This window comes from Vanellus vanellus, assembly GCF_965231255.1.
Source record: "Vanellus vanellus genome assembly, chromosome: Z".
Classification (NCBI taxonomy): Eukaryota; Metazoa; Chordata; class Aves; order Charadriiformes; family Charadriidae; genus Vanellus; species Vanellus vanellus.
In genome coordinates, this window is record NC_138908.1 from 42820320 (window position 1) to 42837382 (window position 17063).

General features: G+C 41.5%; 1 protein-coding gene across 1 annotated transcript; it reads left to right on the forward strand.

Annotated features, from left to right (window-relative positions):
* Window positions 1–5026: 5026 nt before the first annotated feature.
* LOC309683268 (fructose-1,6-bisphosphatase 1) lies at window positions 5027–15076 on the forward strand (the record flags this gene model as incomplete). The annotated part of the gene is made up of 7 exons (XM_082497501.1): window positions 5027–5196; window positions 7744–7906; window positions 9594–9686; window positions 10708–10851; window positions 12090–12227; window positions 13472–13591; window positions 14599–15076. The coding sequence occupies 7 exons, from the start codon at window positions 5027–5029 to the stop codon at window positions 14788–14790; spliced, it is 1020 nt and encodes a 339-aa protein (XP_082353627.1). The 3' UTR covers window positions 14791–15076.
* Window positions 15077–17063: the final 1987 nt, after the last annotated feature.

The window sequence follows — 17063 nt, forward strand, 5'->3', positions numbered from 1 at the left end:
TTTTGTTTTGTTTTATTGCTAAATGCTTCATTTTCTTTCACTCTCAGACTGTGAATTCTGAAATTGATCTGACAGCTTTTCATTCTGGCACAGGATAAAGTTTTTTCTTCAATTTTCTTTACTTGCCTGCCTACATCACAAGGCAATTATATTGATCAGCTAGTGCTTATTCAGAATTTGGAAGCTGTGGCAAACTATGCAAACTATCAATAAAATTACATTTTAAAATGTAATAGTTATCAGTCATTTTAAATGCTTTTATTACCTGTACTTTGGCATGGTACAGAATACATATGGTAAAGAACAACAGGAAATAACCATATAAACAGTCACTCAGATTCATTTTTTGGCCATATTTTTCAGAGGCTTACACAAAAGGAGGTTTTTGTGGATGTTATGCTGCATCATGTCCTATAGTACGTGTCACACTAACAGCAGAGTTTCGGATCAGACCTTCCTCACGCTGCCAATAAATCTGGAAAAGCCAACCACTCTTTCTTCTATACCTTTATGGAATAAAGGACTTTTAACTGCGCTGATAAACATATAAGACTATCTAGAAATTCTGAGTTGAATCATGCAAAGTGTAAATTACCACAGCTGAACAAATGCCTACGTTAGACCTTCAGAACTGAACCTCTGGGGCACTGTCCATGTAACTCACCCCAAACCACAGGATCTGAAAAACTTTAACAGATTGTACTTTGAAATTCCTTAATATAACTAGGTATTTGAGCCAGCAGCTAAATCCACAAAGACATTAGTGGGAGATCTGTCACCGCAATCTAACCTAGGACCAGGGTCCGAGAACAGAGTTTGACCTTTTATACCAAATGTTCTTCCTCTGGCCATCTTGAATTTTGCAGGCTCCCATTTTAAATGTAAAAAACCAATCTTTTTTCCATTTCGTTGTTACGTTGACAAATTTTATCATGTAAGCATACATTATGTCACTTGGCACTGACAAAAGTTATTTATTTCTGCAAAATGAACTGTTAAAAATTATAACTATACTTTGAGTACCTTCTTAGCTTAGTATTGAGTGCACTGAAATCTCTAGATGTTTTTAGCAGCTCTGGGTTTTTTAAATTTTGTTGACGTAGACTTGATGATTACTTAAAGGACTTCTAGTTTATACATTTCACAAGAAATGTCGGCACTTTAAGTGCTTTTTCACCCTACAGAAAACTGCGGCGGCACTCTCTTAAGAGCCAACCTCACACTAAAATGCTGACAATGTTCATACTCCCACAAGAGGGCAGTCGGCAAGAACGGTACAGGAAAATCCCTTCGCACTGGATTTTAATAAGTATCAGCCTCATAGTTCAATTCTGCTTATTAATCATAGGGAAATCTGTACAAATTATCAGAGTATTTTAGTGCGTAATATCAAATGAATCCCATTTTACAGCTACTACACTGAGAAATTATTTTTTAGCCAGTTTGTGCTCATAATTACAACCCTTTGAAGTTTATGCCTTCTGGTTGGTATCTTTCAGCTGTGTCCCAAGACATGAAGTGCTTTGCTATCACAGTCATAAATAAATATTCTGGAATGCTGTCCCAGCATGGCAAATTCATGTAGGCAAAACAAAGCACTTTCTGAAGCAAAGAAGGCAAAAGATTGACTGTCTTGGTAGAAATCAGCCTGGTAATTTCCCACGTGGTAGTCTTCCCTGCTTGAAGCTCTGCACGTGCTACTGCTGTTCCTCCTGATCCATGCCCTGCACCAGCCAGGACCAGCCTCAGTCACCCTCTTCACACTGCTCCAGCTCTAGACTTCATGGCACAGCAAGGTAGAGAGGATCTGCGCTAGCGGAGTGGCACTGCCTTGCAAGTGATCTCAGTGTGACTTGCGGGATCTTACCCTCCATCTACCCAGCCAGCGCAAAACTTCTGCAGCTGTGAGACTTTTGCACAAAAGAAATGTTTTTTCTCAGTGAAAGTGGAATCTAAAGCTGCCTTTCCAATGTGGGCACACTTACTTCAAGAAAAAAGGCCTTTGTGAAGGGGTTTCACTCCCATTGCCTTTTTGGCTGTCCTTTAAACCTACAAGAAGCATCCTTCATAATAAAATACCTGGGGATTTCTCATCAGCATGTGTCTTATTTACAAAATAGTTACACATTTGGGATTTTATGTGCTGTGAGAATTTTTTTTTAAAGAAGTTACGGGGTTTGGATGCTTACAGTTCTAAAACAGCTGTGAACTGTGTCTAGTTTAACGTCATCTGTTCGCAAACAAGACTGTGTTTTCTTCTATATAGAAGCAAGCTGTTTCAGCAATGTTTAATCAAACAGCACTGACCTTTCTTCTCAAATGCCACAAATTCGTTTTCAATAAATGTTTAACTACTGATTTCTAAAGGGAAAGGTTCACAACATGTAGAACATGCTTTTAAACTTACACTGATTTTATAGTTACCATGCAGCATGGTTGTTGTAGGGCTGCATACGTGTTTTAGGAGGTTAACATTTTTGTCTGTATTCCAAACGCCTTTTGACACTCGTGTTATCTCCTTTTTCATTTTCCTTCTGACATCTTTCTTTATTGTCCTAAGATATGTGAAAATACTGACAAAGAGGAAAATAATTAAGCCCATAGTATAACACTGGCTAAACTGGTGACCTTTTCTCGTAGTAAAAGCATGTTTGAAAGTTGATCAGAATAATCTCAACATACTGCAGTCTCTGGCTAATGCGGACAAACTTAGTTAGATGAATTGACTAGACAGCCAGTTGTCCGAGCAGGGAACTCGCTGCAGGCTGCAGATTCTGCCCAAAAGTTGGGTAAGTATTAAGCAATTTATGGCTCTAAGCTTTATGTTCTCACAAGTTGCCTGCCTTCAACCATTAGACCTTAATTATTTAATGTCAAGTCAACTTTATACACTATAGTGGAATCCCAGAAATGAACAATGTACGCATTTATTCTAAGGCCAGGGGTGTGGAAATGGGTTAATCTACAGTATATCACAGAATCACAGAGTTTTCAGAGTTAGAAGGGACCTCTAGAGATCATCTAGTCCAACTCCCCTGCTAAAGCAGCATTGCCCAGAGCACATTACTCAGGACTGCATCCAGGCGGGTCTTGGAAATCTCCAGAGAAGGGGACTCCACAACCTCCCTGGGCAGCCTGTGCCAGTGCTCTGTCACCCTCACCGTAAAGAAGTTTTCCCGTGTACTTGAACGAGACTTCCTGTGTTCCAACTTGTGCCCATTGCCCCTCGTCCTGTCACTGGGAACCATTGAGAAGAGCCTGGCTCCATCATCCTTCAACCCACCCTTTAGATACTTGTACGCCATAATAAGGTCATGAACTTAAAAATCTGATTCAAACTATTCAAACTGAAGTAGGTGTTATAGGTGGTTGTAAAGCATTGCTTAGTGCTAAAGAAAGAGCTAATTTCAATGTTTTGTGAATTTTCCAAAATCCGCCTGCTGCTCCAAGATCACCTTTATGATACTAGGCTGGTAACCACTTGCCAAAGACTGAAACATCCCCTTTGGAACAGCATTACAGCTACTTATATCTAATATCTTCAGGACTGTCTGTAATTCTAGGCATGGCTAAATTATTCCAGTCATGTACACCTGCAGGAGAAGCCCTTTACACATACCTTTAAGTATGTAATGCATAGATATGCAATGTGCTTTGCATGAAGAAAGAACATATATATGCAAAGAAGCGCACGTTTTAAAAGATTTTTGCCCTGTGTTTGACACCACCTGGAATGGTTTCAATTTTGAGACTGTGCTTATCCAACTCATGGATTAAAGTAATCAGAATTTCTTGGATCCATCTCCTTAGATAATTCAAGCATAAAATAATAGGTAATACAATAAATCTGCACTGTAATGAGTGGGTTACCCATATTAATATTTGTATTTTTCAAATGACCGTGTGAAAGGGCGTATCTAGGGTCAGGTGTTGCACGAACTTGGTTTCACTTGCTAGGGCCTGGGGGTTTCTGATCAGATGTTAGCAGCAAAACATACTGCTTTGTTTTACCACACAATCAGAAAGGCTGGAGTCAAAAGCAGTGAGATTCAGGAGGGGTCTAGCTTCCTAGGTGTGTTTTGCAGTGTCATTTGTATGAGGTGCTTTACTTTCTAGCTTTTGGAGTGTGACGTGAGCTACAGCTTTCTATCAAACAGGTTTGGAGACTTTGGTTTAAAAATCTCACCGGGTCCAGTTGCCAGTGGCAGTTTCCCTGCAGCTTCTGTGCCATTTTATGGTGTTAGATGTGATGGTGCATGTGGGGTTAGCATGATCTCTTTAAACAGAAGAAGTTAATACTTGACAGAATAGGTTACTAAATGTGTGTTTTTCCTGTACTGTTGGGTCAGGATAAGAGCAGTGCTGTGAAGCAGGAGATACTAACCTTGCTCTGTAGGTTGTGTGCACTTCACCGTTTCCCACATGCCAGGCTCGGAGTTTTGCAATCAAGCGGTGAAACGAAGCAGACTTCTGAATTTTGGGGCATGCTTTCAGAGGCGTGAGCATTGAAGTGTGAGCAACGCGAACGCTAAGAGCTACCATGACCTGTGTCTCTATTCACTTTCTGTGCCATTCATGTACCAGATGACTCAAGCATCGGTCCCGTGTCCGTGCCTCTCTCCTCCCCGCCCCCCAAAACAGGGGAATGAGACACCCTTGGGTAAAAAAAGGATGCTTGCGGGGTTTGCCCGCTGCACGGCGGGGCCCCGGTCCTCATCCTCATCCTCATCCTCATCCTCATCCTCATCCTCATCCTCATCCTCATCCTCATCCTCATCCTCATCCTCATCCTCATCCTCATCCTCATCCTCATCCTTATCTCCATCCCCATCCCCGGGCCGGCGGGATGCGGGGGAGGGCGGGGCGGGGGAAGGCGGCGAGAGCCCGGGGCGGGGGTTAACCCTCGCCCCGGGCTCTCGCCGCCTTCCCCCGCCCCCGGACACGCCCCGGACACGCCCCGGACACGCCCCATTGGGGCTAGTGGCGGCGGCGGCGGCTGCGGCTCCACTCTCCCCGCGCCGCCACCATGACGGACCGCTCGGCTTTCGACACCAATGTCATCACCATGACCCGCTTCGTGATGGAGGAAGGCAGGCGGGCGAAAGGCACCGGGGAGTTCACGCAGCTCCTCAACTCCCTCTGCACGGCCATCAAAGCCATCTCCACCGCCGTCCGTAAAGCGGGCATCGCCAACCTGTAAGTCCCGCATCCCGCACCTCCCCGCATCCCCGCGCGTCCCGGCGGTCCTGCCGCCTCCGGGGTGGTGGGGATGCGGATGGCGGGGGGTGTGTGTGTGTCACCCGAAAGGCGCGTGTGTGGTGTTGCATCCACCCACAGCCTTGCACAGAACTGGAACTAACTCCTCTAGCATGTCGGACTCTTGATTTTCTCAAGCGAAGTGGACTTTCTAATAATATAAGGCACGCAGTCTTTGACAGATGTCTGCTGCTGATAGACCTTCATGCAAACAAACCCTCAGCAGGTTTGGGTGCTTTGAACCAGAAGACCAAACGAGCAGACTGAAAGACAAAGCCTGTCAAAATGTGGCTGTTTTTTTTCTCATTGTAGTCAGCAGCTTAATATCAAAGCACCATTTTATGCAATAAGGTGTTTAATCAATTTTTTTTTCATATTGCATCATAGCAACTTGAGTTTCTCTATGAAGCTTTGGATGCCTGAGGCTTTTAGAAGGAGCACTGGTTAGGAACAGTAGTGTCTGTAGTCAGACAGTCAGAGAGGAGTTGCTCCAGAGATGCATCAGAAGGAAATTAGAAATTGAAATGTTAAATAACTGAAACTGATTGTAGGTAACTAATCACCCTAAGTATTTTGCATATTGTTGATAAGCCAAATTGTGTGCTGATTAGGGCTTTAGACATGGGCTGCTCTGTTACTTAATGGAAAAAGTAGTAGAGAGAAAATGAATTTGCCTCTACAAACCATGTAGTGGAAAATATAATAAGCAAAAGGCCTCTGGCAATACCGAGTAACATTTATTACAAAATATATCAGAGAGCTGAAAAATTTGGTGACTGAAGTTAATAAAATAGAAGCAACGGTAAGAGAGAATAAAAATCATGCGTTTTATGTATGTTTGAACTACTTTTCTGTTTTGACTTCAGACTTTATAAAACTGTGATAGTTTTTTAATCACTATGTGCTAGCCCTTTCATGTGCCTCCTGTGTTTATCAGTAAAGACCAGGGTTTCCTGTCTGTGACCTGATTTCTAACAGTCTAAGGTCCCGTTCTGCATCCTACACATATGTCTTTTGACAGCTGCCCACAGGTTTGGTACGTGTGCTGGTAGCCTTGCCTTATGATCCCTTATGGTGGATTTGACTCTCCACCAGTGCTGGAGTAGCCAGCTTCAGGCTCATGAGCCTCTTTGAGCAGTACATCTCCCACTGTGGGACTGCATTTTATGGTGGTGGGATTTTGCTTGAGTATCAGGGAACGTGAACAAATAGGGATTGCTTGGGCCTATTTCTTTGGGTCAACCCCACGCTCAGCTGTGTGCTCCGTGCTGCCCAGCAGTGGAGGTGCAGAACAGCTGGGTATGCCACAGTTGCTTCCCAGCTACCAGCTCTGCACAGGGCACCCTGCTGTCCCCTCCCAGGAGTCCCCAACTCATCTGTTGGGGTGGGAGAGCTGTAGCTGCTGGCCAAACGAAGTTTTTGCTCTGAGGATGAGGACGTGTGCCTCCACTTGCGAGTGTGGTGTTCAAAGCACATTGTTTTCTAAAAGCACTTTCACACTTGCAGAAAAATGTTCAAGCTACTGTAGCAGAGAAAGAGAGAAAGACAGGGAGTTATGCCAGGTCTTTTTGCCTCATGCATTAAACTGAAGAAATGCAGTACATTCAAAGTACTGTGTTCAATGTTATTATGAAAACCCGAAATACCAGTATTCAGCATAATCAATGAATTGTAGCTGAGGTATGTAAGAGTCATCTGAATGTGTGCAGAGCTGGCTATTGTTTTTCTCTTCCTAGAGCTAAACTTCCCCTCTCTCTCTTCTGCATGCTTTCGAAATCACCTATCACAAGGTCTCCTGCTACTTCCTGATGCCAGATGGTTTGATTCTGATTAGCTGGTGGGGTTTTGTTTGTGTTTTGTATTTGTATTTCTTAATTTTATTCCCAAGGAAATGTTTACTGCTAAAAACCAAAACAAAAAACATCGGACCATAAAGATGTTGATTTATCTGTTAGCAAAGTGTTTCTACTGTAATTTGTACATCATATTGCTAAACAGCAGCAAATGACATAGGAAGTTATAGCGTAACTAGTTTTGTCAGATTCATCGCTGCTTTTTAAGTATAAGTTTTCTAAGGAAGTCTTAGCTTTTAGGGTATGCAGCTATACTATTGGAGCCTAGGATTCAGGGGCAGTATTTAGGTCTTAAAAGTAAGAGCTTATAAAATAACATAATTATTGTAATACAGCCTTCACAGCCTGCTCTGGCTATGTTTGCCTATAATTTATGGACTATTGAAAGGTGATTCCTTGTTTTGTGTTCCTCATGTTCAGTGTCTTCTAGATTTGCCACCACAGTGAATGTTAGCACGTCTTAGCAAGAATCCACTGGACAATAAAAAAAACAGGCTTAGAAAGCTGAGATATCATCCAAAAGTGCTGTTTGTTTTACAAGACGTTTTACAAGCATAAAGTTGCCAGAAACATGGTGCTTTGGAAGATGTAATGCCTCATTCTCACGAAACGCTCTCTCTTGCTGTTGCTCTAGCTATGGGATTGCTGGGTCTACCAATGTGACAGGAGATCAGGTGAAGAAGTTGGACATCCTTTCCAATGACCTGGTGATTAACATGCTCAAATCATCCTTCAGTACATGTGTTATCGTGTCAGAAGAAAACAAAGATGCCGTGATAGTGGAAAATGAAAAACGGGTTAGTAGCTTTAAAGGTTCTTCTTCCTTCATTTCAGATCAGCCTTTACAGGTGTATTGCTTCAGATTTGAGAAACTGAAACTGAGCTAAAAATTTCAGAAAATATGTACTTTTCTGTACTGAAGGGGAGTCTGGTGGAAAGACTATGAGTCAACATTTGTCCTTTTTGTTATTTCTGTTCTCGAGACTGATGTTTGGTTTTTTTATTTTTTTCTTCTCTGTTGTTCTTCCCCATCTTCTTTTTTTCCCACTTTTTCCTAATTGTGGAGGAAACTTATTTCTTGTTTGTCCTATCTGATCTCTGGAATTATGCTCTGAGTCAGTCAAACCCTTTTGTAAAGTAGCTTTGTCAGCAGGACACTGAGGAGCTGTTCTGTGCAGGTCAAATCTCGAGTTCTTTAATTCATGCAAATGCTCCTTGAAGCCGGTGAAAGACTTAGCGACAATGAAACAAAAGTAATTTTTACTTATTTATTATTTATTATTATTTATATTCACAAGTCTGCATGCACTTGTTGAGTGATAGTTCCTTTTTCCTAGCTAATATTTTGGTGTGATCGGGTAATAATCTGAGTAAAAATTTAGTGAAAACAAACAACTAAAACATAATTTAGGAAGTATAATAATATTTGCTTTGTCAAAGCAGTTCTCTCTTTCTCTCCCGGTTGAGAAAGCTTTGAAATTGTTTTTATAGGCATTGGATGAACAAAGATTGCTTTAGATCTGAATAACTGTGGTTTTAGATCCTCAGCAATCACTGAAGGAGGTGCACTGTTAACGCTTTTCTAAAATAAATGTAAGCTAATATGGTGTTTTTATCAGAATTCCTACCTGCAGAGTAGAGTGTTGCTGGACAATTAAGTTTCTGGCATGCAGAGTGAAATCAAATGAAAAGCAAATAAACATTTACTGTTGTTACCCATGACTATTAAAATGACTGTGGATAAAATAAGGGGAAAACAAGTTATTTAAAAGGTACAGTTGATTCAGCTGTTTTCCCTGTACTGGCAATTTCCTGTACTGTCAGGAATCTTTAATACAGAAATAGGCACAGACCATTCTTTTTCGGGGGGGGGGGGGAAATCCCCCCAAAACCAGGATACAACCACAGACTGGCTAAGGTAATTTCTGATCATCTGTCCATTCAGAGCACAGATAAAGTGAAATGTATATTTTATGGACATCAGGTGTTAAAGGCCTTTTTAATGTCTCTAATTTTAGCTCTCTGTGAAAAAGGCTGATCTTCTTTTGTCTTTTTCCTTATAATTCAGAAAGACGTTTTGTTAGAGACAAGAAAGTGTAGCCTAAGTAGTAGATATTACAGGATATCTATCAAAATGGATTGGCATTAATTATATAGATGAAGCTAAACTAATAATTAAAAAGCATTCTTTTTTTTTTATATTAAAAATTGTGTATGAAAACTTCATCTTTCCCATGTCATCATCTATTACTTTAAAGAATTCCCAGCTACTACTGTGCCGAATCACATAGTTGACAACAAGAATGAAACCTGGGCCAAAAAATTTCTAACGTTGAATACAGTTCCTTCATAATCTATAAAAGTCTTTTAGTTTGTATTGCTTTGAAAGTCTCTGAGAATATTTACCTACTGAAACATTCTTATTTGGGTATAGTGGGTAAATAATGTCACTAATCTAGTTGTTCCCTCTTTTTTATTTCCTAGGGTAAATACATAGTCTGCATAGACCCTCTCGATGGCTCATCAAACATTGACTGTCTTGTTTCCATTGGGACCATCTTTGCCATTTATAGAAAGGTAAAATGCTTTCATGTAGGATAGGAAAAACTATTATTGTGCGCCTTTTGATGAATATAATTGCATGTGAGGACTTAAAACCTAACTAAACTTGTTTGTGAAAGAGACTTTCAGGACCAGCTTTAAGTTGTCTGCTATTTCACAGACGCGTGTATAAAACATTAGTGAGGGATTTGCATTAGTCTCTTAGAAGATGAGGTACCTATATGCACAAGGAAGCCTGGCTGATACTTAATTATCCAGCTGAAGGAATTACCCCTTACAAACAAATCAGGTCTTAGATTTCATGAATATTTGTGTTGAGACAAAATACCACGCGGTTGTCATCTACTTGGGGAATGTGCTTTCAGGTTTTCTTGTTCTGTGTACTAATAGTCCTGTTAGCCTGAGGACAGGCTTCAAACACAAACCAGAGCTGAAACATGGCATGTGCATTTGAAGTGTCTAATTCACTCTGAAAGGCAGAAACCTTGTCTGAAGGAGCTTGAAATACTGGACTTACATGTCACAAGATGGGGGAAAAAGGAAGTCAGATAAAACACACCCAACTGTCCATTTTAATCATCTTTTCTATGTTGTCATACATCTTAAAGCAACTATTTTCAACTTCATTTTTGTATGAAGCAAAAGAAAACAAAAAAATCCCATGTACTTTTGATCACTGTGGACTCTGTGAGTCATGTTTGATTGCTTGCTTCTCAACTGTGCCTCGGAGTTTTCCTCTGAGCTATGTTCATCATCACCTGCAAGGAGGTACACAGCCCTATAATATCTCCTTAATCCTTTCCTGCTTCCTGCATTCCAACTAGGCTTATACAAGAGAATTCTAGATCAATGTGTTTGTCTCCTCCATATAATTTGTGTTAGGGCATCGAGTAGGAATCTCAGTTGTGGATCGTGGAAGCATTTGTTTCACCTCATGCATGGATATGGAGTAGAAGACCATCCCTGTCCCAGAGAGCCCAGTTATGTACCAACTATAGAAATGAAGTAAAATTGACTGTGCTCCTTCTTATTCTAGATGTCCCCTGATGAACCTTCTGGGAAAGATGCGTTACAGCCTGGGCGTAATCTTGTGGCAGCTGGTTACGCTCTCTATGGGAGTGCCACAATGCTGGTACTGGCCACTTCTGCTGGAGGTGTTAACTGTTTCATGCTGGATCCGGTGAGAATGTCTTCTGTTTGTTTGTTTCTTTATTAGGAATAACAAGGTACTGTCTATAAGAACTGTTTGTCTCCAAAAAAATCAAACAAAGGAACAATTTTCAGGCTAATGTGGAGAAATGAAGTACACTTAACCCATCAGCAACACCGTCAAAAGTCTTTTGCATTCTGCCTGCCAGCTGCAGTGGTGCTATGTGTGAATCAACAACGGGAAGACAGCCGCCAAGTCAGTGAAGCAAATGCATAGCATGCGCCAAATCATGTGATATTTAAAATGAGCTGTTTTCTGCAATGCAGAATGCCCTTTAAGACTTGTTTGTCTTTTCCTTAATGTTAGAACCTTAGTAAACCAGAGAAGCAGAAATATTTAACTACTTTCTGTGTTTTCAGATCCCACCATGGTGTGTAAAAGAGTAAGTGATGTGTGGGGGTGCATTTGACGTTCTAGCACGCGTTGACTGTATGAGTTCTAAAATAAAAGTCATATTGATCATAGCAGAAATTAATTTGCTTTAGTGACCTGTTTTTTTGTACTCAGGCTGTGCCACCTGCCAGTATTAAATTTTTAGAACTTGCAGTGGTCAAGCAGCAGGACATATAACTTGGTGCTGCCTGTTAAGTAACAGCTTAAGTAGCTGCATGTATTTTTGTCTATGTTCAGATGGCAGATTTAACTTTGAGCATGCGTGCATGTTATTTTGTTTGGTTTTAGCACTAACTTGGAAATTTACTTTAGTGAAAACTAAACAGACCAGCCCTTGGTTACGGAGATTGGCTCTCTTGACTCCAGGCTTCCAGTTAGCCTGAGCTAAGATAAATTGAAATTTCTTAATATCTACAGCTATTTGAAGATGTTTATGTATTGATTCGACCAGCACTGTCAGTTTCCAAACTCCTCAGAGGTGTACTTTTATTGTAAGTCTAGCAAAAGAGTGGAAAGCTAAACAAATTTACAGGCAACAGCATTTTTTGACATAGAGAAGTGATAAAGAGCTGGGAATGGTAGCATGAAGAAGCTTGCATGACCCCAGGATTCATGCTTCTGTCTATGTTTTATGGATAAATAAAACACTTTGCGTCTACACTGCAAATACCACTTTTTCATAGGTGCTGAATGACTAAAGAAAGTGGCATTGGTATTAAATTTTTCCTAAATTGTGTGTATGGTTGGTTTTTGCCTTGGTTTGTAAATAAATGACTGATTAAAGTTAATAAATTGTTTTTCTTTCTTATTGTTAGGCAATTGGAGAATTCATTTTGGTGGACAGGGATGTGAAAATCAAAAAGAAGGGAAATATCTACAGTCTCAACGAAGGCTACGCTAAATACTTCGATCCTGCAGTCACAGAGTATCTCAAAAAGAAGAAATTCCCTGAGGTAAAAGATCCTGTTTCAGAGAAACTTTCTGGTGACAAGCAACACTCATCATTTCCAACTTTATGGTCAATCATTGTCTCATGCACTGTTTAGAGCTTGTTTTCCTTTCCTGTTATTTAAAATATATCTTCATGTAGGACTGATAATTAGAGCACCAGCTGATGTGACCAGATATTTCACTATCCTTCAGTGCTGCACTGCACCTCTTTTTTATTTTTTAATCCTTTATTTATTTATTTATTTATTTATTTATTTATTAATCTTCCTTCTTGACGGGGGGCCTGAGTAACAGTGCTAGAGGCAAAACTGAGCACTTGATAGTCAATTAGAGAAGAAGCCTCATCTGGTGATCGACTCGTGTGTTAGATTGCTGCTTCCTCACTGCAGCGTCCAAGTAGGTGGAGAGCTGAATGGGGATGGTGGTGGGTCATTGCTCAGTGGTAACACAAGTTGGGTCCTGAGGGAGCCTCTCACTTCAAAAGCTAGTGTAGTTTCAGGGTCCACTTTGTGCTCATGCAGCTTCCTGGGGTCAGGAGGCCTGAAGCTCTAAGGAGTGCCTGTAAAAATCATGTCTGTTCTCATGCCTTAAGCCTGTCATCACTGGAGTTATTACGTGGACAATGAAGTGTCAACATTTACTATTGTTAAGTGTTCGTGTCCCTTCTTGACTTCCTGATCTTGCTTTGAACAGAGACTGGTATGTTCCCCTGGCATCTTTCCAGGCTTAAGGTGTTGTTTATTTAGATATTAAAATGTACTCTCTGGAGTATAATAAGGAAATAATATCAGTAGTGAATGATTAAATTTTTCTTACCAAGAAAAGATGTAGAAGCTGGCAAAAATGGGTAGAAGAAGCAAAAAAGATCACTTGTTTTTCCTCTTGATGTTTTTTTCTGCTACAAAAAAAAAAACAACAAAACACATAAATTCTTAATCTTTTTGCTACTAGGAATGCAGTATTTTTGAAGGGTTAGAGCACTGATGGAGAGCTGGGATGCATTTTCTGTTGTTGGTACTACCACTCATCTATCCTGAAATTTTCTGTCAGTGCTTTTCCTTGGATTTTTCCAATTAGAAAATGAGGAGGAAGCCGAATTTTTCTCCAGAACTACTTTCAATATTATTAATGAATCACAATATGGAGGAGTTAGCTGTTAGGACCACTAAGACAGGTGGGAAAAAAAAAAAAAAAAGATTAACCTGATGTGCTCAAAAGTTACATTTATTCAAATGTCTTTCTGTAGGATGGCAGTTCACCATATGGTGGGAGGTACATAGGATCTATGGTGGCTGATGTGCATCGTACGCTGGTGTATGGAGGAATCTTTCTGTATCCTGCTAACTCCAAAAGTCCCAAAGGAAAGGTAAACCTGAACAAGCCCAATTATAGAAAATATTACATTATCGAGCTATTTCACTATCACAGATCAGTATTTTGATTGCAGAACATGTATCTTATTACTTGGTAGCTTACACCTCTGGTGTGTGAGTATGCTCACCCCTTCCACAGTATCATGAGTGACAGCAACCTGCTGTCAGACACCTATTTTAGGGCTGCTGCTAGCCTGTTTCAATGCACTGACTTCTCTTTATCCCCAAACATATTCAGATCATGGAACATATCAGGGGATGTGCGGTACAAACAGGCTTCTCTGAGATGGCAATCTCAGCCCAAACCACGCTGGCCCCGACCAAGAGAAACATTACAAAGCAAAGTAAACAACCCACATTACCTTGGGAGTCCTATTACAAGCTAGTATGTAAGAAGCCTAAATGCAGTGCGTCCCTTATTAGAAGCTCGGCCAAAGAGAAAACCATCTGCATCTTGTACTTGGTAACACTGCCTCATCTGGAGGAACTATGCCTGGCCGCCTCTGCCAGGACGACAGTCAGTCAGGGAAGATCACACACTTAGAGGCTGACAAGGGCACTGTTTATTCAGCAAAGACCTTTCATCTGTTTTGTAATTGTCCGTAAATTATTGCTTCAGTTTGCAGATAAGATGCAGTTATTCATTAGAGAACCCTAATGGCACACTCAGGGCCAGTGTTTTTCTTTCTTTTCACATAGGCCTACGTGGTCTGCTGCCTTGTTAAAGGTTGTGTCTTACACATGAGCTTTATCTCTGTGTAAAGAGCACAATGCAAACAAGAGCTATGGAGAAAGCACTCAAATTGGGCAAATCCAGCATTCAACCGTGTTTTGTTTAAAAGAAAAATCCACACAATTTCATTCTTGAGTCAAAGTTTATATGAAATATGGAGTACTTGGAGTGTTGATTGGTTTAAAATCAAGTGCCAAATCTATTTACATTTCATGATTCTGGGCATTGCCTGGGCTGACCATTGCCAATTTGATTTTTGCCTTCTAGCTGAGACTGCTCTACGAATGCAATCCTATGGCTTTTGTTATTGAGAAGGCTGGGGGAATAGCGACAACTGGCCATCAAGCAATACTAGATATAGTGCCTGAGGATATCCACCAAAGAGTGCCTGTTGTCTTGGGATCTCCTGACGATGTGAAGGAGTACCTTGAGATAGTCAAGAAGCATTCAGCTAAGTGAAGAAAGCTTGCTGGATTCACTGTGCGGATGGGAAGAAATGCCTTACAGCTGAGCCAAAGAACACACTGCAGAACTGCCAGACTGAACTGTCTGACCTCTGTAGCAAGAAAGCAAATGAGCCATATTTTCATAAGATTTTTTTTAAAGTGAAATCTTGTGCGATTGCATTGTGCAATGAAAGGCATTAAAATAGCACATTAAAGGAAGCATTAAAAGTAAAAGCAAGGGAAAAATATGTTTGCTATTTCATTTATCATTTGTGATTAAACAAAAGCCACTGTGTTACAAGGAATTACTGTGTCGCATTCAGTAACTAGGGGAAGACTCAACTTTCTCAGACGAGCTACAGACTATCACCAGAGTATCTGACTCTGTCCTCTTCTAAAAATCTTGGGGGGAACACTCAGCAGCCTCTTACAGTGAGTCACCTTTCGTAGACCAGTTTCTAGTTCTTTGACAATAAGTATCAATGCTAATATGGACACCTTCATATGTTGTTTCTAGGCCCCTGAAGTTACTCAGCGTACTTCGGTCTGGGCTTATTCTAATCAAGAATTAACATTTGTGAAACGTACAATAATGTATGTTAATTCTGACACATACTGTTAATAATGGCAGTTGGCACTCTTATCAGATCCAGTTACACAAGGATGGAATATGACCTTTTGGAAGTGGATTTTGAATTGGATAATGAGCATGTGTAGACAGCTCGGTGCCATTCTGCTGTGATGAGCTGTCTATCTTTGCCAGAAATTAGCTTGGTACCATTCTGCCATGATGAGCTGGCTATCTTTGCCAGAAATTAACCTGCTTGCTTGATGAAAAAATGAACCTGTGCATTGCTAGCAGCACACACACCACCACCACCCCAACCCTGCAAGGTGTTCTTTGTGTGTTATTTTGGGAGCATGCATTACTATGGAAAAGGATTCTGCTGCGCAAGCAGAAGTAAGTTGCGAAGATCCCCACAAAGCATACTGACATTTAATATGCTGATGCAGAGCATACTGCTGGGAACACGACATTAGTGCTCATGAGCTAGAGATGGGCTGTCCACCTGTCGGTGCAGTTTATGGCTGTGGCTCACAAGCTTTTAGAATCAGTCCAGATCTGGAAATCTTTGACATTTCTCACTGCATACTTACCTTTGCCAAACTCAAACTAATGGACACGTAGAAGTTGCTGTTGGGTAGACTGCCACCGAACATTCACTCAAACTGTGGTCTGGGAGCCTCTGTCTATGAGCGCAATAAGCTATAAACCTGCCTGTCTGAGGATTTCGCATACACCAGTAAAACAAGAAGAAAAGAATGGGGGTGGAAGCTAGGGGACACGGTGCAAGGATTGCTCTGTGAGGGTTCACACACAAAAAACCCTGGGGGCCCTTGCTCTGACACAGGCTGCGTTTGGGGCATTTGGAGGCATACTGGCTCCTATACTTAGATGGCTGTATATATGCATCTGTTGTCCAAAGTGAGAGGCGACAAGGCTTTTCTGGCAGGGGCTGAACGGCCTAGTTTCTGCTGAAAACGCTGTTTCTGGTGAGGCTTTGTTAGTGAAGACGGGATTTTCAGGGACATGAGTCCTTAAAGGATTGGGACAGGCCTGGAAATCTCCACTGAGCTCTCATTCTGCTCATGCGCTCACTTTTCACGCCATGAGGGCCTGAGTCTGGCCCTGCACAGGACCTGGCTCCTCTGTAGCCCAAACTCTGCTCTGGGACACGAGCAGACCATAGCTTACGTACTTTGCGTGATACGCACCTGCAAAATCAGGCACCCCACAAACATCAACCATGACGTATGCTGCCTAATTTCTCATTAATTCTCCCCTTGGAGAAGGCTCAAACCCACATATCCTGGTGAGGTGCCTTTGTGGCCAGTCTGGGGGCCAGCCTGGAAGGAGAGGGCTTACTACCCTGATCTGTGAGCACTGTGCCATGACCTGGAAGAGGACTTCATGACAGCAAGTGGGACAGCTGTGTGCTGGGGATGCCTGTGGCCCGGGCTTTTCTTCCCAAGCTGCTCTTTCTTGTGCTATGACCAATGCTGCTTCCTCTGCCTCTTAGTGTGAGCAGCTGACCACTGGGGTATGGCCATGCTCCTGCTTTTGTGAAAGAGAAAAAAAATTGCAATCCTTGCATCTGTTTTGTCTTTTCATCGTGATTTCAAAAGAAACAGCTAGTCTCTCTCAGTTTTGATGAGTGAAGGTGTTAGGAGTAGCTGGAGATGCCAGCCCTGCACACTGAAACACTTCCCAAAGGAGCTGCATGT